This window comes from Halichoeres trimaculatus, unplaced genomic scaffold, assembly GCF_033239565.1.
Source record: "Halichoeres trimaculatus isolate MK-OKI-2021-1 unplaced genomic scaffold, fHalTri1.1 fHalTri1_scaffold_12, whole genome shotgun sequence".
In the NCBI taxonomy this organism is placed as follows: domain Eukaryota; kingdom Metazoa; phylum Chordata; class Actinopteri; order Labriformes; family Labridae; genus Halichoeres; species Halichoeres trimaculatus.
Window position 1 is genome coordinate 21254278 of NW_027437190.1, and position 21570 is coordinate 21275847.

General features: G+C 41.5%; 1 protein-coding gene across 2 annotated transcripts in view; it reads right to left on the reverse strand.

Annotated features, from left to right (window-relative positions):
- Positions 1–2581: 2581 nt before the first annotated feature.
- Positions 2582–21570, reverse strand: part of nbeal2 (neurobeachin-like 2) — a 34680-nt gene continuing 15691 nt past the window's right edge. Inside the window, exons 19-55 of one of the 2 annotated variants that reach the window (XM_074683500.1) lie at positions 21220–21391; positions 20232–20365; positions 19265–19424; positions 18862–18964; positions 18527–18677; positions 18136–18291; positions 17868–18027; positions 16906–16994; positions 16098–16808; positions 15816–15997; positions 15504–15660; positions 14068–14211; positions 12500–12823; positions 11619–11768; positions 11350–11507; positions 11032–11156; positions 10816–10933; positions 10475–10632; positions 10256–10389; positions 10064–10171; positions 9875–9970; positions 8754–8878; positions 8427–8567; positions 8213–8343; positions 7993–8102; positions 7777–7894; positions 7569–7666; positions 7348–7461; positions 7168–7254; positions 6966–7075; positions 6577–6749; positions 6396–6490; positions 6173–6289; positions 4419–4580; positions 4176–4324; positions 3949–4084; positions 2582–3706 (exon numbers count right to left, since the gene is read on the reverse strand). In XM_074683500.1, coding sequence (XP_074539601.1) covers positions 3602–3706; positions 3949–4084; positions 4176–4324; positions 4419–4580; positions 6173–6289; positions 6396–6490; positions 6577–6749; positions 6966–7075; positions 7168–7254; positions 7348–7461; positions 7569–7666; positions 7777–7894; positions 7993–8102; positions 8213–8343; positions 8427–8567; positions 8754–8878; positions 9875–9970; positions 10064–10171; positions 10256–10389; positions 10475–10632; positions 10816–10933; positions 11032–11156; positions 11350–11507; positions 11619–11768; positions 12500–12823; positions 14068–14211; positions 15504–15660; positions 15816–15997; positions 16098–16808; positions 16906–16994; positions 17868–18027; positions 18136–18291; positions 18527–18677; positions 18862–18964; positions 19265–19424; positions 20232–20365; positions 21220–21391 — 5661 coding nt within the window. In that variant the 3' untranslated portion in view covers positions 2582–3601. Of the gene's footprint in view, positions 3707–3948; positions 4085–4175; positions 4325–4418; positions 4581–6172; positions 6290–6395; positions 6491–6576; positions 6750–6965; positions 7076–7167; positions 7255–7347; positions 7462–7568; positions 7667–7776; positions 7895–7992; positions 8103–8212; positions 8344–8426; positions 8568–8753; positions 8879–9874; positions 9971–10063; positions 10172–10255; positions 10390–10474; positions 10633–10815; positions 10934–11031; positions 11157–11349; positions 11508–11618; positions 11769–12499; positions 12824–14067; positions 14212–15503; positions 15661–15815; positions 16001–16097; positions 16809–16905; positions 16995–17867; positions 18028–18135; positions 18292–18526; positions 18678–18861; positions 18965–19264; positions 19425–20231; positions 20366–21219; positions 21392–21570 lie in introns of both variants that reach the window. The other variant, XM_074683499.1, reaches the window with a different exon arrangement.

Consider the following 21570-nt stretch of genomic DNA (forward strand, 5'->3'; position numbering starts at 1 on the left):
GTTGATACTCAGGTGGAGAGAAATCTGAAATAAAGATCAGCTCTCTATTGTTAACAGGTTGTTGTATTATCACCAATTACCACACATCATGAAAATTGAATTAAAAGTTAAAAAGTTAAAAAAATTAATTGAAGGGGTAAAAAGTTTCCAGGAAAACAAGCGCATATCAAATACATGCAAGTCTATCAACAACCAGATGAAGCCTCTGCTACTTCTTTTCATTTTCCTTATCTTCATCATCTTGCTGTTGGCAAAGATTCTCTCTGAGGCCTGCTGTCCTTTGAGATAAATATGGGTGAGAATGGTCAGACGGCTCTAAAACAAAGAAGACGTGAGTCTCCCAGATTGGCCAGAGAAAGGACCAGAGACCAGAGAGGGAGTGAAGTGTGGGAGGCCTGAGGTCGTTGACAGAGGCCTGTTTGAGGGTTGTTGTGGCTCTTGGCAGGAACAACTTGAACAACACTAAAACTGCAGCGTTTCATGGCAGCCATCCCTTCAGCCTGCCCTCAGGTCCAAAGAGGTCAGGAGGAGAGACTGCCAATAAACGAGAGCGAGGTGTCGACCCCTCCCACCATTGTCCGAGAAGCCACATCAGAGCGACTACAACCCTCCTCACCCTCCTTCTCCGCTTCCCTTATTCACTGTCCTGTGGTTTCTGTTTGACCAGAGGTCTGCAGGTCAGTTTTATCACCCACCTCACCCCTCTGAATTGTTCCCCCAGAGGTGTTTATGGGGAGGCCGACAGGATGTTGTGCCCACCGGGAGATCAAAGTCTCCTCTTCATGTTAAACATGCTGTCGCTCACTGTGACCTTTTCAACTCCAATGGGGTTAAGATCACAGACTCATGCGAGGCTGGGATTACAGTAGAGGAGCTGGAAGATCTGCATTACGGACGCGGATCAGTTTCCTTCCTGCTGTGGTTCACACACAAGTATCAGAGCTCATTTTTCTGTAATGGCGGATCATCCTCAGGATACTGACTTTGGTTCACAGAAAGGAGGACTAGTCATTACTTTTGGCCTTGTTAGGACAACATCAAGAGGAGGGATGACTCTGAAAGTAGCTTCAGATACTAACTGGTGAAGAGGAGAGAGAAAAGAGATCATCACAATATTAAGAGTTATGTTTAAAGCTCTCATGAGGATCTTTGTGTCCATTTTTTTGACCACGTGATACCTCCTATCTCTTTGCTGAGCTTGTCCTTCACAAGTGTAGATCATTTATTCTGACCAAAACTTTTAACAGTCACTTACTATACACACATTGTCAGTTTTGTTGCTGATGGTTTTGTTTCCCATTTAAGAGCAGAAAAAGCTATCAGAGTGACTTCAGGTCTTTCCCTTAAAAATGCCTCACAGTAGCTTTAAGTTATGAGGAATGAGGCTGTATCTAGTGACCAAAGGTGGGTCATTCAAAAATAGTATATTTGTCATTTAAGAAAAAAAAAAGGATCAAGCCCTAATCAGAAACAGTGCTGGTATTCATCTGAGGCATTTTCCTCACCACTTATGCAAATCAGGACATCTGAAAACCAAAATACAGATGAAAAAAAAACTTGAAAGCCTCTTTTTTGAAAACAAAGTGTCTGTTTTGAGCTCATATGCTTAAAATGAAGACCCGTTTTACATATTCAGGTACTTTTACAAACCCTTTTCGAGAAATTAATTCCCTTAAAGTTTTATCATTTTTGTTTCCAATGAGAACATAAGTTAGGGCGCTATTCCTTTAGGATGAGATTTCTGTAGGTTCTTTGTATTTTTTGATGTTTTGTTCTGGTCTCTGCAATTCTTAACTGAAGAATCTGATGTTGTTGAAGTGTTTGCTCACACAGTCTCTCACAGAGTGGTAAACCTCTTCTGATCTTTACTTCTGAATGTTCTTTTTTATTCCTGGTCATGTTACTAACCTGATGTTAATTCACCTCGTTAGTTTGGAGATTTTCCTTTGGGTGTATGTTAAGAATCACGTTACCTGTTCAGTGTTTTGTTGTATCTGTTGTAACTTTAAAAAAAAAAGCATAAGCAGAGCATGAAACAATATAATTTTTCACTTTCAGCATTTGATGTTTGTCCCTTTTCCGCTCAAAAAATGTTGAGTTTGTATGATTTGCGAATCATCTGAATCTGTTTTTAATCACAGTGCCCCATTTTTTTTGCAATCTGGGTTGTAAATTGAATGAGACACTAACACTGTACAGATTCTGTCTCCAGGATGGAACTGATTGAACATTTCAGCTATCGTTTTTTATATATAAGCCAGTGCACCAAAAGTTTTTTCCAAGTATCATCAACAAAGACACAAGAATTTATACATGTGCACTGTGTTATGAGTGTTGCATTCACCCAAATTCTTCCCTTTGTCTCTTTCTCTCCTGTCATGACGCTGCATAACAACTGCTTTGTTCTAACCACAGTAAAAGAAACGGACAGGAAGTGAATTCCTCTGAAGCTCACTCACAGACCCTCAGCTCACGTGTCCCACAGTCATCAGATGTTTTCAGCTCATCATAAAGTACTGTAAAACACCGCTACAAGAAGTACAAACAGGGAAAACACCAGAAAAGAGGATTATGTGCATCCAGCAAACTGTTTTAACGAGTTCTTTCACAACATCTTTACCACTTCTGAGTTGTGTTAGAGCAGTGTGTTTAAAATCGGATTACACGGGACACACTGTGACTTTACATAGAAGTACATGATTGGAATTCAGTGTTTATACATGGCTCAAGACACAAGCTGAAAAAGGCACTTTTCAGATCAAACGAAACAGGGATACAGTCATGAGATAAACAGAGTGCAGACACATTTGTAAAGACTCTTCTTTCTGTGTGTGTGTGTAAGGCATCTAAAAGCCCTCAAAGGGGATATATTTTACATACTTCACTATCAAGGCAGTCATTACATTAATAGTAACAGTTTTATATTTATCAGAGCCTAAAGAAAGGCAGAGTCAGAGATTGTGGTGCACTTCTGGTGAAAGGATCGGCAAATCAGTTCAACATTAGTTCACTAGTGATCAGTTTACCCTTGTGTCTTTCTTTACAGAGTCAACCCCCTTGTGGTATTCAACAGTATTGCAGTATAGAAATCTCAAGCAACATTTACAACAGTTTTCAAGTGTCCAGGAGTTTTAAGACGGTGCCATTGCCAATCAATGACTTTGGGACATTCAACAGGGCAGGGATTACAGCTGTTCCTCCGACAAGAAAAGCAGCGCTGAACTCAGAGTCAGCAGAGTTCACAGAGTTACTTTTTTTCTGAGTGTCTCATGAGTCACATCCCTGAAATATGACTCAGAGTTTCAGCCTGAAACGCTGAGGTGCTCATCCCTCCACAAAACAAGGCCACTCTTTGGAATGATGCTGATTAAAAACATTACACAACTATATTTGAAATATACAATAAAATATCAAATCATTAAAGAGTAAAGAAAGTGCTCAGTGTATAGTTTCTCTCTCAGAGAGATCAGTGGCTGAGACGGACAGTTTGTCTCCTAGCAAGTCAAGGAAGGAAGGAAGGAAGGAAGGCCACATATAGTCTGTTGAGTGTCTTGGTGATGCAGGTATCAGAGTCCTCTCAGTCCTTTCACCATTTTTCATCTTATTTCCCAGCAGTCTCTGGGGGACTGTATTCTGTTTCACCTGCAGACACCTGAGAGATGCGGCGTGTGCTGAAGAGGCGGCGTGAGATGTGTCCTGTGCGAACCTGAGAACAAGAAAGACAACATCTTAATCTTCACTTGAGGGCTAAAAAGAAAAGAGAGATGTTAAGATGTTAGAGCAAAGTTGCTCAATTATCATTTGAAAAACCTGGTTTGCAACAGGTACTTAGCATATGACTACCACCCCCACCCACCTCCTCCTCCTCCTCCACCTCATTTTCACACATACAAACAGGCAACAAATCCACACTCCTACATCTTATGAACTCCTTCTTCTTGTTCTCACCTCCTCTGGCTTCCCTGCCCCAACCACGATCAACTTCCCATCCTCTAGTCCAACCAGGATGTGGCTGAACTCTTTGGTGACAGACACACATCTCACAGGAACCTTTAAGGCCAGAGGTGGTACTGGAGCCTCCAGGCTGTCAACAGGAAAAAAGATACAGTTCAGAAAACTAAGATTTTAACCTGAGCTCCGTTTTCATGATGCAGCTCTGTTTATACTTTCTCTACCTGTCCAAATCTCGAATGTGGAGGCTGCCCTCCATGGTCCCCAGGATGATGTACTCAGAGACCAAGTGGAGAGCAGTCACCTGCTCCTCTAAGGTGGAAGAGGACAGCAAGCAGCCGTTCACTGAGTAAACGTGAACGGAGTACTTTCCCTGTAGGGAAGAAGCAGAGTTTGGGTTTTTAACATGCTGTAAAAATCTGGTTGAGCTTCTTTGTTTTCCCGTTTAGTGTCAGTATTTAAAGTACCTGTCTGTGGGTGTGTTCCTCCAGCGAGGTCTGCACCACAATGTGACCCTCCATCCCCACCTGAAGCTCAGAGATCTGTGCAGGCACACAGCTTTCACCAGGAGGTCGCAGTGTTCGCAGGAACTGGCCTCGTCTGACGGTGTGCACGATCACAGTCCCATCCTGACACACAGAAGACAGAGTGAGGGTCGGGAAAAACACTGCTGCTCCTAGACTTTTATCTTTGATGCAAAGTGTTCTGTCTTTCTGTGTCTGTTTCAATATGCATACCAGGGCTTGTAAACCAAAGCCATATGCACTCACAGCTCGCTGTTTTATTGCTGATTTTGCAACCTTGCATGTGTCTTGGCAGCAAAAACAGATCAATCCAAAGCTCCTTAAGCTACAGATAGTCATCATAAATTTTTATGTTTTATGTCTCTTTTCTGATTTTAATGACGTTCAGGAGGACATGAAAAATAGTCCAAACCAAAGTCATCCAAGACTGAAGTTTGCCTTTGGTAAATTTCATTATGCAAGGTTTCCCAGCCAAGAACAGCCACTGGCTATAAGATGGAAACATCTGTGTCCTCTGCCTATAAACTCTGTATGTTGTGTGGTTGTTCCCTATAGATGCTAGTAATCACAATGTGTCTGTTAATGAACCACATCACAGTTTGCGTGGAGGAACCCCAGGTTGTATTTTCAAGCATATTGTGTATATTTAGCTTTACCCACAATCTCCCACCCACAAACCTCCTGAACACATGTGGTAAGTGGAATAAAATATTTTTTTTTTCTACTAAAAAACAAAAAATCCTGATTTCACTTGAGCTTCAGGTTGGAAGCAAGACAGATGGCAGCTTGATTAATTAGTTGATGCAAGAAGTTAAAGCTCCTGGAAGGAATTTTCAGTTTGGACCATTTTTTGCGCCCCCTGTGGACAGAGCTATGAATGTGCAAGAAGTGTTTTTTTAGGATTATTTTAGGGAGTTTAACCTTTATCAAATGCAACAGGAAATAAGTTCTTAGGGAAAGGAATTAGTCTCGAGACCAGCGCAACAAGACCACAGCCTCTTTGCAAAGGCTGGCATCTAAGACAAACTGGTACCCAATAAGTGGTATATTTCACAATACATCTCATCTATTTTATGTTAAAACCCAAAAGTATCCCTTGTTAAGAGGGATTTGGTAGCTTTCTGAGGATCTTCTTTGTCCAGCACTGCCCCAACAGTCAGATTTTAGAAATAAATTCTAACTTTGTGGAAACAATCAGTCTGATGCTGATGGTTCTTGTTATCATGTAGGCCGTTTTGATGTGTCAGTATTCATTTGAGTTTGATTTTTAAGCAGAAAAAAATCCTTCAGTAAAAAAACAGTTCTGTGTAAATACTGGTGGTTGTTGGGGATTTTACCTCTACCTGCTTGTTTTTTAGGATGTAGATTTTTTCAGAAATAAATACTTTAATAGTCTTTCTTTTGTTAAAAAAAAAAGTTATACAAATAAATCTGAAAATAAAATTTGTTCTTACTTATAAGGATTTCCTGATGGGTGACAATGAAAATAAGCCTGTCTATTAAAGTCCCTTGTCTCTTCATAACATGTCATGGATATCACAGAGTATTTGTTTTAAAATGCATCAGCTGTTCTCTTTTAATTTTTGCCATTTAACTTTTAGACCTATGTACACTGAATTTGCTCATCATGTCCGAACTCACAGGTGTGAAAGGACATTTGGGGAAAAGAAACCACAGAGAAACACTTTGCAGCTAACCTTTGACCCTGAGACAGCCATGTCTAGTTCAGTGCTGATGGCCACACAGGTGACCTCTTGGTCGTGTCCACAGAGAACCTGGACTGGCCGAGGAGACAAGCCGCTGGAGAAGCCACCCTGAGGGCCAAAAAAAGAAGAATCAATAGGTGTTTCATGAAGTCATGTTCATGTGGATAAGCATGTTGGTAAATCTGGTAGAAGATGAGGTGATCTGAAGGTTTACCTGCTGTAGAACCTGCCACACAATACAGGATGTGTCCCTTGAACCAGAGATGAGGTAGATACCACAGAGATCCAGAGCCAAGCAGGTAACAACATCTATATGAAGCAGAAAAAGACAAATATGTCCAGTGAATCAAAGAACATTATATTTCTTAATATGACTTTTGATAGTAAGACCTCACCAATGTGCCTGCAGATCCTGCCCACCAACTTGCCCTTCCCCAGCTGGGTAACTCTCAGGCTGCAGTCCCAGTGTCCTCCACTGAACAGCAGCCGTCCATCATTGGAGACCACCAGCACCTGTGCGCTGATCTCCATCCCCTGAGCAAAAGGTCCTCTCAAGAAACGCTGTGTCCTGTTGGAGAGATCACATCAAAGTGTCATGACATCTGTAAATTACAACCTCCATGAAACCCAGCATTCAGATGGATCCTGATTTATTTTGTGTTTATGGGATCCGTGATCTACATCAAGGTCAGTGTGGGAAAAAAAATCCATTAAAACAAAAATCAGTTGATTAAACCGGCTTTGAAGCTTCACAATAGAGCTTATTTTTTGAGAAGGCACTCACTTTGGGTTTGTTATCGTGGGGTCCTTTGTAAAGGTGAAGTAGTTGGCGATGTTTTTGTCATACGGCAGCCAGCTGTGTGTCCCTATCAACCCATTTGAGCTCACAGTTACCTGGAGAGAGAAAAAGTACCGCTAGATCAAAATGTTCTGACCTTAATGGTCGAGAGTGCAGCATGATTCATGTCATGGTCATGAAATCATACCAGTATGTCTGAGCCCTGGATAATGAAGGAGCGGTTTTGGTTCTTTGGTACCACTGCCTGGGTCAGAGGAAGGCCATCACTTATAACCTGAGACACAGGACAGACACAGAGGTATAACACATTTAGAGGAATGAAGAAGAATGAAATCATGACAAGAATTAAATGTGATTTTTAGCTCACCTCCACAAACGGGCGGAGCTTTGAGAGCTGCTCAAAGATATTTGGAGGCACAGTGTCAAGACGGGCCAGCCGCCTTGATGCGTTTGCAGCGGACATACGAGGAGGATGAGGTTCCTGGTGGCACATAAGAAAAACAGAATTTTTGATCACTCAAAATGTACGCCATCAATGTATGTGCGGGTACTAAAATCATGGGCTGGGATTTGGTTCAGGAGTTGTACCTTGAGGAGCTGACAGGGAGTCTGTCCAAAGTTGCTGATGATTCCTTCCAGGGCCTTTCGCTCTGTCTCATTGGCGATCGCATCCAGATCAACTGCACCTACAGGAAACCAAAAAAGACTGTGTTAATGGATGAAGAGCGTCAGAGAAGCACTTTAAGACAAACTGGTTACATCCATATGAAGTAACATAGTATTCCTGATGCCTTACCCTCGTATGTGCAGTAGTAAAAGACATTGAGGGCATTCACTGCCTCTTCTCCTCTCTGCTTGTATCCAAAGATCAGGTCGATCCACTCATGGAGGTGACTGGACACATGCTCACATTCCTACAGTTTAAAATGATTTTTTTTTTAAATCTTGAAGAGTTGTCTCTGTACCTTAAACACACATTTGCAAGACTCAATATCTATTTTGGTGGCTTTACCAAAGCTTTTCTGTGTTTCTTGATGAAGTCTTCTCTGGATGTTGCCCAGGGAGGCAGGAGAACATCTGTAACTGGCTCCTGAGACATCTGCAAACGCCCCAAGTCGAAGCCTACAACAGCAGCAGTGTTGCGTAAAATTTTTTGAATGCAGAATATTTGTACTTCAGCAGCTCTACAATAAACTTTTCATGTAATGCTCTTAAAAAGAGTGTCTGCCCACCATTCATGTTCTGCAGGAACTCTGGGTAGTAGAAAAACTCTGGTATGAGTTCTTTGACATCAGCTGGACTCTCCATGCGAGCCTGCCAGGCAGCTGCCACAGAGTGAAACTGTCTGTCCGCACAGTCGAACCTAGACAGTAGCAGAAAGTTCCAGTAAGAAACTCCTAAAAGCAGGAAACTGATCAGATATCCAGCATTAGTCAGCGTTCCCACCTGCCGCTCTGCAGCTGGATATGCAGGGTTGTGAAGGGCTCCATGCGGATCATGTAGTGCATGACTCCTGCTGCATTTGAGTAGTGTGTGCCATAGTGGAATTTGTCTATGGTGCCTGTTGGGTCCTCAAAGCTGTCATATCTAGTAACAAAGAGGAGTGTTGCAGTTAAAATACTGGATAGTTCTTACTTTAACCTTTATGAGATTATCTTAACACCATGTCAGTAGAAAATGGTCCTTCAGTGAATACAGTGAATCAGCTACTGATTAAAAATGCTTTTAAACAAACACCCAAAATCTTTTTTTTTTCGTAAGACACCACCGTACTTTTCTCTGACATTCTGTGCATGTCGAGGGTTGACCACGCCGATGGGTTTTGACAGGTCTCTGAAAACAGACGGGTCCTCCAGATCCAGAACAGGTGAGGTGTAGTCACATAAGACCCAGGGGAACTGAGGAGGACAAGAAAAACAGTAAGAAGATGCTGTGAGGAATGTATAACTGGTTAGTTATCGTCTGTATATGCCTTAAAAAGAAATGACCAGCAGCATCAAGATTAACTTTTTCGATAAGGTTATTTTTATTTGCTGTAACCACTGCCATGGGATAGGTCTGAGATGAATTGATTTTGCTGTCATACTGTTCAATATTTATTGGACATTTTTTACAGCAAAGATTCCCCTTTAAGTCAGGGGTGTCCAAACTTTTTTAAAACTGGGCCATGTTTAATTTCTAGAAAATGATCGAGGGCCAGCAGCTCTTACTGACAAATTTATCAACCATGATAGTATCACATTAATGATCTATTTGTTCACTATTTCTTTTGTGTCTTCAAACATACTTTTGCTATCACCTTCAACTGTTCCTCAATTGTCTCTTCATACCAGACGATAAGTGCTGAGTTATCTGCAGCATTACGTGCTGAGTAACTCTGCTTCTTCTCAAAGAAAATCTCCATCGGGTTAGATATGGGAAAAATATGTTAGGGTTTTTTTTCATGGCAGAATCAGGATCTAGGTTTTATCAAGATTGTTTTTCATGATGTTTTTATGACTCTTTTGACCCACAAACAACATTTTGTCCAAAATATTTCTTATCCCGCATATGGAACTGTTTTTATGCAAACACGTCAGCTCTAAGAGTTCTGGAGTTTCTGCAGAAAGTTTCAGTAACCCTGAAGTTTGTGAACTCAGGAGCCCAAGTAATTCAATTTTGTTTAGACCGTGATTTATTTCTGTGCTTTAGTTAATACATTGTAAGATAAAAGCTGGGGGCTGAACGACAATGGACCTGGGGCCCTGACTTGTTCCTGGGGCTGACTTTAGATAGAGAAATGAAAAAAATCATAACTGTGTTTAGGTTAAAAAGACACCAGAAGTAACACTTTGTACACAAGTGGGCACCATTATCAAAAATAAACAAATCTTTTCACTGGAGCTTCAACTTACCACAGGATACTGGGACAGGTCATTGTAAGTGCGTCCAGCGATGGTGTTCAGCTGCATCAAATATTCAAAATTGGAGATTTCTCGACAGACCCATTTCTGTTTAACACACAAACAGACACATCTTAAAAAAAAACAAAGACACAGCACAACATAGTTACTTATTATGACAAAAAGAACAAAGTTAGAAACCTGTGTCAGTCCAGATGCTTTCAGTAGCTCTTGTGGTGAACGTGAGCCGAAGTAGAAGAGGTTTGGAGGCCGTAGCCCAAGGATCCTTGAGTACACTTTGTTTCGTACCTAAAAGAGCAAAGATAAGAGTTTTAAGCTTTTTTTTTCAATACACTGAGCAGCAGCGGAAGTTTTATTCAAACTTAGCAACACCTTCTTTTTGAAGTTGATGAAGTAATGAGCCTGGTCGATGAAGAACAGCTCCAGTGCAGACCGTCGCAGGTTGTAGCGTCTCAAGTGGACTTCTCTGAGCTGAGACAGAGGCCGCTTGAAATCGAAACCGATTCCTGGAGACACAGATAGTTTTCCTCTCTGAAAGGATCCTTTGAATAGCAGTTAGAAAGATATGTTTATGACTGCATATTTTCTTACCTTCCTCTGTCTCTTCTTTCTCACTGCTGCCATCATAAAAGTAAAGATGATGTGTGGTGACTTCCAGGCGACCCTGCACAACCGCCACGATAGTGATGAGTTCACAGTCTTCAGAAAGAACCAGTTTTTCTTTCTGGCTTTCATCTTCTCCTTCCGCCCTGAAAGCATGGGAAAAAGTTAGTCCTTCAGCTGATCTGCATGTCACGTGCAATCAAAAATAACTGAAGACAATTACTTTAATACTTAATCAGTAAAATTTAGCATAGTTATACAACCGAGCTTTATTCACATTGTGTCACATTTTCTACGTGTTCTTTGTGTTGCAGTGGAAAACTACTTACGTGTCATCCAAAAAGACGACATCTTCCTCTCCGAGCTGGTCATCCTCCATGTCTCTTACTTTTGCTTCTTTTGCAACAGCCAGAGGGAGGGGCTCAGAGCTACGTGGACTGTCAGCTCCTGACAAACAATCAAAACACAAAATCTTCATTGCACTGCTACTTTTTTTTTTACATGCTATAAGAGCAATTATAATATTTTTAAACTCAGTGACATACCCATGTTATCCCTTTGAGCACTGGCATCACTGTGAGAATCATAATTGTAGTTGGGCACAAGTTTGAGACGCATCTTTGAATAGGTCTCTGCGTTTGACAGTTTTAGTTTCACCTCTGGTTGAACCCTAGAAAAAAAAACAGAAGAGGAAAAATGAAAATCCACTCAGTAGCAGGGATCAGCAGAATGATAGCAAGGATTTGGATAAATGGTTTTTTTTTGTTTGAATACTAAATTTTTCTAACTCTGACATGAAGTTTAATATTAATGTAGAGGGAGTTATTGTTAAAATTGCTGATGTAAGCCTGATGTAGTCGTACTTGTTGGCCCATGCTCCTCTCTCGCTGGTCAGAAGCCTGCGCAGTGCTTTCCAGTGCTGCCACACCACCCCCTGCTGGCTGGAGATCTGCTTCTGCCAGCTGAAGTGCCTGTTGTTCTCACTTCTCACTCGCTTCAGGTAGGGGTCTACGATCACCTCCTGCATCCACACAAGCAGACACAATCATCAGATCAGCAATGTGACAGATAAACACAGTGGATTTAACCCAAAAAAGTGTGTGTGTGGCCTGAAGCCTCAAAGTCTTATAACCTGGAACTTGGTCTTGCTGTCTGATCGGTCTTTGTCCCGTTTAAAAGCTGTGCTCATCAGGTCATCGAAGCAGGAGTTCCAGAAATTGGACATGATGTCATGGCTCCTCCCAAACGTGTCCAGCTCATACAGCTCCATGGTTGGCTGAACCTGGACACATTTTTAGAGAGAAGGCAGAAAAACACTCATTTTCCACCTTTCAATGAAGAAATGTTTCATGTAAGATGCACAGTATTCTTTTTTTAACTCTTTATAATTCTAACCCATCTGCTTCTGTTTTCTTTTACTCCAACTATTTCATACTTTAGTCATTAGGATTGTGTATACATACGAAACCGAGAGGACAGTTTTTAACATTCCTTTAAAACATACTGTATGCATACCCAGACTTAACTGCCATGGCAGCCAAATTTATACCATACTGGCTAATGTATCACAGGATCTGTATACAGCAGCAATCCTAACAAAACAGATTTATGAGCATGCACTGTCACACACAGCCATGATAAATCCACCTCTCAGTGAATGTTTTGCATGTCTGGTGTCTGTCCTTAAAATATGTCAGTGTCAGGTTTGAGGATAAACTGGTGTCTTCTTAAACGGTGAAGGTCTGCTAGAAAACTCTTGGGAGTTGAGTTTTAACTTTTTTAAAACTTGGATAATTTTTCTCAGTCACCAAGAAAGAGTTGACTGGTCAGACTAAAAGATGAGGCTCTAAAATGTGAAAGCTAAAGTGACAAAGAGCTCAAGCAGCAGTAACCAAGAGAGGGACATTTATTTCACTTGTTTAGTCTTACCAAATACCAGAGGAGAGGTACTCTCGATTGAATAAACTTAAATTCCATCTATTTTTAAAGGCACACTGTCAACCAAACACTGACCTGCTGTTGAAAAAACTCCTGCCACTCCTGAGTGTGACAGTAAGCCTTCAGGTCCTGTGCAAAGGTGGTGCTGCCATTTGTGACGGGCAGGTTTGGTAATAAGTTCTGGAGGGCAGAAGGGTCGGCATGCTGGTCCAGCAGTGTACGCACGATGGGGACCAGCTGGGAGAAAGTCTCCGTTTTCTCACAGTTGTTGCCATCATTTGCATCTCCTGGCCACAGGGGGGAGCCAAGCTGCCCGAGCAGGAAGCACACCTCCTCCCAGCTGAGACACAGCACTGTCTGGAGGAGACTGTGGAGCTTCAAGTAGGCCATTTCACACACCTAAAGTTGGGCAAGAGGCATAACACCTGCTTAGCTTCTTACTAGTAGCCTTAACATGCACTTCTTGAAGAGAGATGACAAACTTATAGGTGGACATTATCGAGTGTTTCCCCTCTTGTAAGAATCTACCCAAGACATATTTAATAAGCGGTCAGTGGGGAAGATCCATTTAATCTATTAACCTTAAAACAGTGATTTTGGAACAATGCATTTAAATATTTGTCTTGGGGGGTGGAATCACTTCAAATAAGAGGACCTATCTCAGTAAAGAGTTTATACCATTCCCTTTGTCGTCTTTTAGATCAGTGCGCCATTCAACTCTTTCATTGAGATTCTTTGTCAAAAGTATTATGCCAATCTAATTCAAACATTTAACACAAGCTGTTAAAAGATTACATACAGGAACTCTTAAACTTGTAGCTTAATGAGACTGACATGAGGCATGTTAATATTCAGTTCCTAAGGACAACGCTTCTTTTAAGGTCTGGCTCTTCAAAGAGCCTTTGATTTACAACCTTCATGAAAGAGAAACTCTTTTAAAGCGTGACCAAATAAGTAGTAAGTATTTCCAGTATGGTGGATGATTTAGTCCATACGAACACATCATGTGTGATCACTCAGATTCTTATCTGCAAATTAAACCTCCTTCTAAAATGAGTTGCAGTAGAGGTACATATTAGCATGAATCCCAAAAAAGTACCTCATAGATGAATAAAACAATAAATGTGCGATAGTGATCAGCTTTATTCTACCGCTGAAATTAATCACTCTACTTAAGTAGCATCCTGCTATTTCTGAGTAACCCATAGCTATTATGTCAGGGTGCAATTAATTCTAATTTATTTCAAACTTGACATTTTAAATACAAACAGCTTAAGGGGAAGCTGCACCACTTGAGACCGGACCAGAGATATGAGATGGCAAGTGCTCATGGTCAGCCCATTTATGACCGCTTTCTTTATCCCACAATCCCACAGCAGCAGTGGCTTTAGAATCAGTCATAATTCAGAGAGGAGCTGGCTTTTTATACAGAAACACTCCCTCAGAGGAATGACTGCAATGTGTACGAGAAGAAAGCCATAGAAGGATTGGTATTTTTAAACTGGCTTTATCTGAGGGCGCTTATCGTGTTAAATAAATACCTTGAACCCCTCAAAATTTATTTTCTGTAAAGGTCAGTTAAACAGGTGTTGGGTTTGAAAGACAAGTACAGAGAGAAGTATTCAACATTTTTAGTTGCTGACCGGTGAGTGCTGCTGATGGATGTATGCAGTGATGATACGGAGACCAATCTGTGCCATTTCTTTCAGCTCAGTGTTCCCGGGGCTTCCAGGGGTGCTATGCCAAGCCTGTAACCTGTCCAGCAGGTTTACCACCCCCTCAAAGATCTGCAACACAGCAACAACAACTGTTAACAAAAGGTTTAAGAGAAAGGATAGACCTGTTTCCACACCCTGGAGCATCAAAAGCAACCTACAGCCAAACAGTGCATTAAATACAGCTTAACCCACAGTCAAAAAGGTGATTCAGATGCTACCTACACCCAAGCGTAATCTCCACCCTGTTGTTGAAAAGAACATTTCCCCTTACATTAGACACCAACCGAAAAACAGCCACACCCAGCTGCATAGTGTGATTTTAACACATTAATATAAATCTAACACAACACTTATTTTATGCATGCATGCCATTAGGTTAAGAAAGTAGGTGTGCTCAACCTCTCAAATATTTATCAAGTCTACAAAGACAAAACGTTCTTTTGTATCATACCAGAGACAAATGAAGATAAATTAAAAATGGACTGTTGCTCTGAGCAGTAAGTCTTTCTGAAGCAGCTGCTGAAATCCCACTGCTGTTCAGTATTTATAGAAAGCAATTGTGCAGCCTGCTTTGCATTGGTATGTAGTGTTCTCCTGCAGTCGGCGTTGTCATTCAGCTGCAGCTAGCATGCTAACATAAGCTGATATCAGGGCCATGAAATGACCACCAACACCTTATTTGACCCAACAAACCAAGTTAAAACACTAGTTCAATGTTTTTGACTACAGCTGCCAAGAGGTAGTGTTAATGTTCTTCCTCATTTAATCCACATAAAGACAGAAATTTGACAAAGTCAAGTCTCAAACGTACCTCTAGCTGGATATCATCCAGTAACATCAAGCTAGCTACCTCCGACACTAAATGTTATTGCTTTACTAAGCTAACCAGTCGCTAGCTTAACGTTTTAACACACTTCTTTTAAGGCATTAGATACTTCCAAAATGTTAAACTGCTATTTGTATCCAAAAATGAGGCTGAATATTTAATTCCTCTTAGTGTTAAACTGAATTTCTACATAGAGAAACCAGTGCAGACAAGGTCAAGGACCAGTGAGGCTAACTGAGAACACCAAGTAGACCAGGTCTTAGCTGTAATATCTTAATGGTGGCAGTTAAGAATTTTTTTGTGGAATCTATGCAATGATTTTTTCTCCTTGTTTCGTCATATGAAAGTGGTGAAGTTATGATTATATGGGCTGTAACTGTTAAATTAAATAGTTATAAGGCACAACACATCAGAGTATGTCAGAGAAAGAGAAGTGCCTCTGCTTTTTTTTTAAATTCAACCAAAGTTAATCATGATGGAGTAACCTAATGTCACAACAGAAAGTGAAAGCACTTATTATAGTGAATTGTATCACCTTTTCACTCCACAGCGTGTGGTTGTTTGTTCCCTCAGCAAACAGAAAGTCCTGCAGCAGCCTCAGGAGCCGAACCAGACTGGGGCAGAAAGGCAGAGACGCTCCCTGAGCTTCCCTCAAATCTGACAGAGAGGACTCGAGCATCATCTCCAACAGACTGGTGTGACAAAACAGAGTATTTAATCATCATTCCCAGATGAAATGATATCATATCTACATACTGAGACATAAGACAACACAGATAAGGGGGTGATTCAACAGTCTTTTCAGATGTGAGACAGTTTCACTACATTATGAAATGTTCCTCCTGACCTGCGTTTTATTTCATCAGGAGGGCGGACCAGTTGGGAGGAGGAGCCCAGTTTGGTGAGAACAGAAAAGACCTGCCCTCTTTCTCTCCACACCACATCCTCTGTCCCCTCCAGTCCACTGCGGCTCCACAGCACAGAGAAGATGATGTTGGTCAGTAAGTTGCACAGCTCTTCCTCAGGGGTCTGCTGAAATGTAACCCAAAGTCAGCACCAAATCCACACAATAACAGGACACCAAAACCAACGCTAATCTTAAAACATCACTGAGCAGGAAGGTAGGTACCTGTGGGTTTGATGTGTTGGAGATTGTGTCTCCTGTCGGCGGGTCTGTCCCGTAGCTGGTATCGTCCAGCACATTGGACAAACTGGAACTCTTCCTGGGTCTTAGAGGTGGAAAAGGTTTGAATTGCTCCAGAGGAGATGGTGTATTTGTCAAACTACCCGCAGGCGTGTGCGCACCAGTGTCACCCATACCGCTTAGCTCCAAATCAAAGGGTGATGTGCCGAACGGAGAGAGGGGCTGATAGTCTCTCCCATCCTCATCCGGACGGGGTGAAGTGATGTCAACCGCATTGGAGATTGAAGACGAGTGGCTCCCTTGTTCGACAGAATCAAATGACTTAAAATTAAGCGAGCCGGAGTAGTTTTTCAGTGTGCTCCCACCTCCACTTGGAGGGGACTGGGATAAATCCGAGAACCCCTCAGACATGTCCCGGCGACCACTCTCATCCTCCTCCTCATCCTCAATGTCCTGTGAGGTACGGTAGCTGAGGAAGATGTTGGTGTTTGCATCCTCTATGACCAGAGACTGTTCCCGATGCAGCGGTGGCCGGTAGTTTGGCTCAAAGGAGCTGTGGTTGCCTGAGTCTGTGATGCTGGCTGGGCAGTACTCATACGACTCTTTGACGTAGAGCTTGGTGAGAACATCCTGCCAGCCGGGCTGCTTCGCAAGCTGCTTCACGTAATCCTCATTGGAGTAAATCAGATGAAAGAGCTGGGGACGGAGGAGCAGAAGAGGGGCATGTTTTCATAACTGAGACCTAATGTGCTTCAGAATACACATTCAATACATATCAAGTGAGCAGACTGACCTTACGACAGACGTCCAAACGGACAGTGAGCTCAGCTTGATGGGACAGAGAAACCACAGCCAGCAGGTCTCTGAAGTTTGGGTTTGGATCTGAGAGGCGACAGCAAATGTATTTTAGTGTCAAGTCTAAAGAAAGCTTTTTTTTCATCAGCTTCAGAGATTCAAGTCAGAAACTTAACTTTTTAAACTGGGACAACACTTTGATTGACTTAATTTTAGATTTTATTGGAGTTAATGTTGCAGAATTTCTACCATTTGCAACAATCGGTTAAGGACCTGTTTTATGTATCATGACTGGTTCAATATTTCAAATATTAGTTATTATTAAACCATGTAAATACTAAAGGTGATTTAAAGCAGCTGTTGATTTCCAGCAGAAGTTTTCAAGAGGGTGAACCTCATTTAAAGAAAAGTTATAACAGATTCATTGGATATCTATTCAGTACCACTTACTTTGCCACAAAACTTGTATTCGTTGCATGCCTGTAGACAAATCACACTTTGATGTGTGTTCAGATGATTTGTACATTTAGCATGCTTAGAATATAAATATTCAAGTCATTTTTTTAAGTAAACGCAGTGTGAAAACACTGTGGAGCAGAGACAGAATACATTAATGCTTCTAGCTCAGGCTGTGGCAGAGATCATTTGGAGGCATAACAAATTAGGACTGTGTGTTTTTCACCAATAATTTGCCAGATTACAGAGTTATTTCAAGAATAAGTCAAGTCAGCAGCACAAAAAATGTGTTACAATGTTAACTGGGCTGGTATAATTAAAATCAGACCCTGTTAGCAGCTTTTGGTTGGAGAAGTCAAAGATATGTTTGTGTTTTAAAACATATTTAATGCACTAGGGAAAGATTTAAGATACTGCTTCAGTATTCAAAAAATGCCTTTTATCTTTTTTAAGAGCTAAAAAAGATAGAAGCCAGGTGCAGACATTGGGCTGTATGAGCATTACCTGTAGCCAGGACCTGCTCGTACAGACATCGCACTGTGGTCATGGTCACCGGGAAGTTTTCAAGGAAAAACACCAGACCGAGATACCCAAAGTCCTTCAGTTTAATGCGGTGTTTGTTGCGCTCAGACACACGCTCGCTTTTGAGGATTTTATACAAAACCTGCAACACAAAAGGGAAATAGATGATGTTATTTAGATGATGTGTCACATGGTAGTTTCTTGTGAAACAACATAATCACTGATAGTACTCAGAGATTTTTGTTCTCACCCTGAAAACTCTCTCTCTGGCTTCATCCCCAAAACTCTGAGTGAGCAGCAAGCAATACAGCTGCTCCACGCCCCATTCAAGAAGCACAGTCTGCACCTGCTCACGAGGAGGACTGCTCCTCAAAAGATCATACACCACATCCAAGGCCCTCACCACCTACACAAGGAAGGTCGGAATACAAAGGATGCAGGATAAGAAATCATAAAGAAACAGATTTAAATGGTTGAAATTAAAGCAGTTAAAAAAGGAGTCTATAAGTACAGAAATTCCAAAACACAAGGATAAAATGAGTTGTGGATGATGATGATGAAACTCAGGGATCTGTGGTAAAATACCAGCCTGAAAAGGTCATATGATAACAAATCCTTTAAAGAGCCTGATAAAAACCCACCTGCTGCTCCTCCCGGGCGGTCAGAACATAAGCCAGGACGCTGTGGAGCTCCTCCGGTGTTGGAGACTTGAGGAGCTCTTTCAGCAAGGCGAACAGAGAGTTCTGAATTGTCTGCTTTTCATCAGACAGAGTGCTGCCATCTTTCTCCACACTATGGACAAAGATAACAGCATAAAAAGCGAATGTACCTCTTAAATACAGACCATATGGAGGTTTTAAATAAACAAAAAACATTTTTCATGTTTCATTGCTTTCAAAATGTCCTGACAACATTATGAATAAAATTTCTATGCATTATCACATTTTTAAAAATAGTGTGTATGTTAGAGGCTCACCTGTAGTATGAACGAATAGTATCCAGAATGTATTGGACCCCATACTTCCTCTTCATGCGCTGCTTTCCCTTGTTTATGACAGTTGACAGGTACTGCACATGAGCTTCGGAAGAAAAAGAAGACTTGTGTCATCTCCCTTTAGTTTGGCATTTAGAAATGTCAGATCAATATGCACACTCCTATTGAAGAAAGGCCTTCACTTATTAAATCGAGGAACAGAAGTGCAGCTTCAGGCAAAGGTTTACTTCTGCTCTCTGCCACAGCCTGAGCTGGAAGCATTAATGTATTCTGTCTCTGCTCCACAGTGCTTTCACACTGCGTTAACTTAAAAAAAGAGACTCAAATATTTGTGGGCGCACATTAAAAGGTTGAGGTGCATTACTTAACAACACAATGGCCTTACCCAGACACACAGCAAAATGGCTTTTAGTCCAGATGCGGAAATCAAAGAGCAGGTGCTGATAGAGCTGCTGTAGAAGTAAACTGTTCCCCTCGTTGAATACCTGCTCCAGAAGCAGCTGACATGCCATTAAAACGTTCATGTCCATCATGCTGCCAGGAACCTGCAGTACAGGAGCAAAGAGAAGGGTGTGTTTAATTTAGTGTGTTTGTGTTAAAGTGTGTGTTATTTCATTCAAAGAGTTCAGAGCTTCTTCTTTAAGAAACATGAAAGGGCTGATAGAGTATCTGGGTCCAGTATATTCTTTAATGCTTGTTTCAGCCTCAGCTACTGTCAGACCTGGCAACCCCATGTGATTAAGACATTGCTTCCTTTCAGGATGCTCCACCTTAATTTGATGTGTTTCAACATATCCTGTCAAGCAAAAAACGTCTTGTGGGTGCTGTGGTACATGTCCACAGATTGGCAGAGATACCGAAGGACTCATATCTGTTACAGCAGCGTGACCATATAAATGAAAGACGAATGGTGGCTGAGTGGATACCAGACTGAATCAAGTCTACTTCACTTTCAATGGGCCGAATACTTGTTCATGTTTCAGAACTCTTATAAAAGGAACACACTGCAGAGAGATTTTTTTAAAACTAAATTTTTACAAATAAAAATCTGTATTTACGTCTTCCACATTTTCTCTTGAAACTGGTTTCAGCAGAAAATTTTCATGCACTGGATTTTATCGCCCATATTCGTTGTTTTCAGCTGCAGAGACCACACAATCTGGCCAACTCTGCATAAATTCCCCCCACACAATCATGTGATCCTGTCATTCTGAAAGAACCACTGCTCTTTCAAAAACACCATACCCATTCATTACACAGCAATTATACTGCATTAATACAAGAAGAAAGGTCAACCAGCCACTTTCAGATGCTAATAAGTTCTTCCAGCAAACTGCGTGCGGGTTACTCACTTTGCTGAGCATAGCTCCGATAATGCTGGGCCCGTGGCATTGCAGCAGGCTCTCCTGATTGACAGGGTGATGATGAATCATGTTTTTCACCATCAACAGGAAGGCAGCGATGCTGTTTCTCTCTAGTCTGCCCTCTGAGAGAGAAAGAAAATAGGGCAAAATAACTTCTGATTTCCTGTATGACTCATAGTGTTGTTGTTTTTTTCACATGATACAGCACTTTACTGATAAACTCACATCTCGTCATGAATCATTACTCATACGGCAAGGTGTTTGTGCCCTGATATGATAGAGTGTATTCTATTTATCAACACTATATCTGAATTTATACTGATTTTATGGTAAATGGTAAATGGACCAGTTCTTATATAGCGCTTTCCTAGTCTCTCAGACTATCAAAGCGGTTTCCACTGCTAGTCTTATTCACCAAATCACACTACATTTGCACACTGATGGTAGAGGGAGGAGCCATCAGTTTTAACCAACACATTCCTGCCCATTCATACACCACTGACCAACAGTGGGAGCAATGGGGTTCAGTGTCTTGCCCAAGGACACTTCAGCCTTAACCCATCACTATTTAGTAATCTTTGCTCTGTTTTTGTGCTGTTTATTATTGGCGTATTTGACCTTTTGATGACTGATTTCCACTTCCAGGTTATTCTTGCGTCATGCATCATGTGTGGGCTTTGACTCGCTGAGGATCATAACAAGTCTCAACTCCACAAAAAGGCATATCAAGAATTTGGCATTTTTACAGCAGGAAGAAGAAACAACAGAGTCAGCCCTTAAGACACATGAGAAAAAGTATTTCCTTGGAGGTTTACAAAGCAAAACTTTTTCTGCTTCCAAGCTTCACAGGAAAACTCATCACCCTTAACATCTCCATAAAAACAAGATTCAAAATGCCAGACAGACTCTAGCGTACACTCGCTTTCAGCACATTTGAAATAAAAGATGGGAACATCTGTACTGAACATGACCTGACCTGCAGACTTGTTCAGCGGCAGCAGCATGGCAGCACGGCCTCTAGGGGAGGTGAGCTCTGGGCCCAGCAGGTCTGAGATCTCCTGGCCGCCATTGTAAGCCTGCTCGGCTTCACATACCTGCACCAGTAGGGGCAGCAAAACCCCGATGCCCCCCACCACATTTACAACATCCTGCAGAGCAAATAAAAGTAGTCATCACACAAATTTTTGAATATTTTCATGTAAGAACTATTTGATCACAAGTTATATATTGATCGGAACTACAGAAAAAGAGAACTAGAGAATCAAACCAGTTCTTAAACAAAAGTAATACGGAGACACATTATCTGCTATTTTAACTTTCATCACTC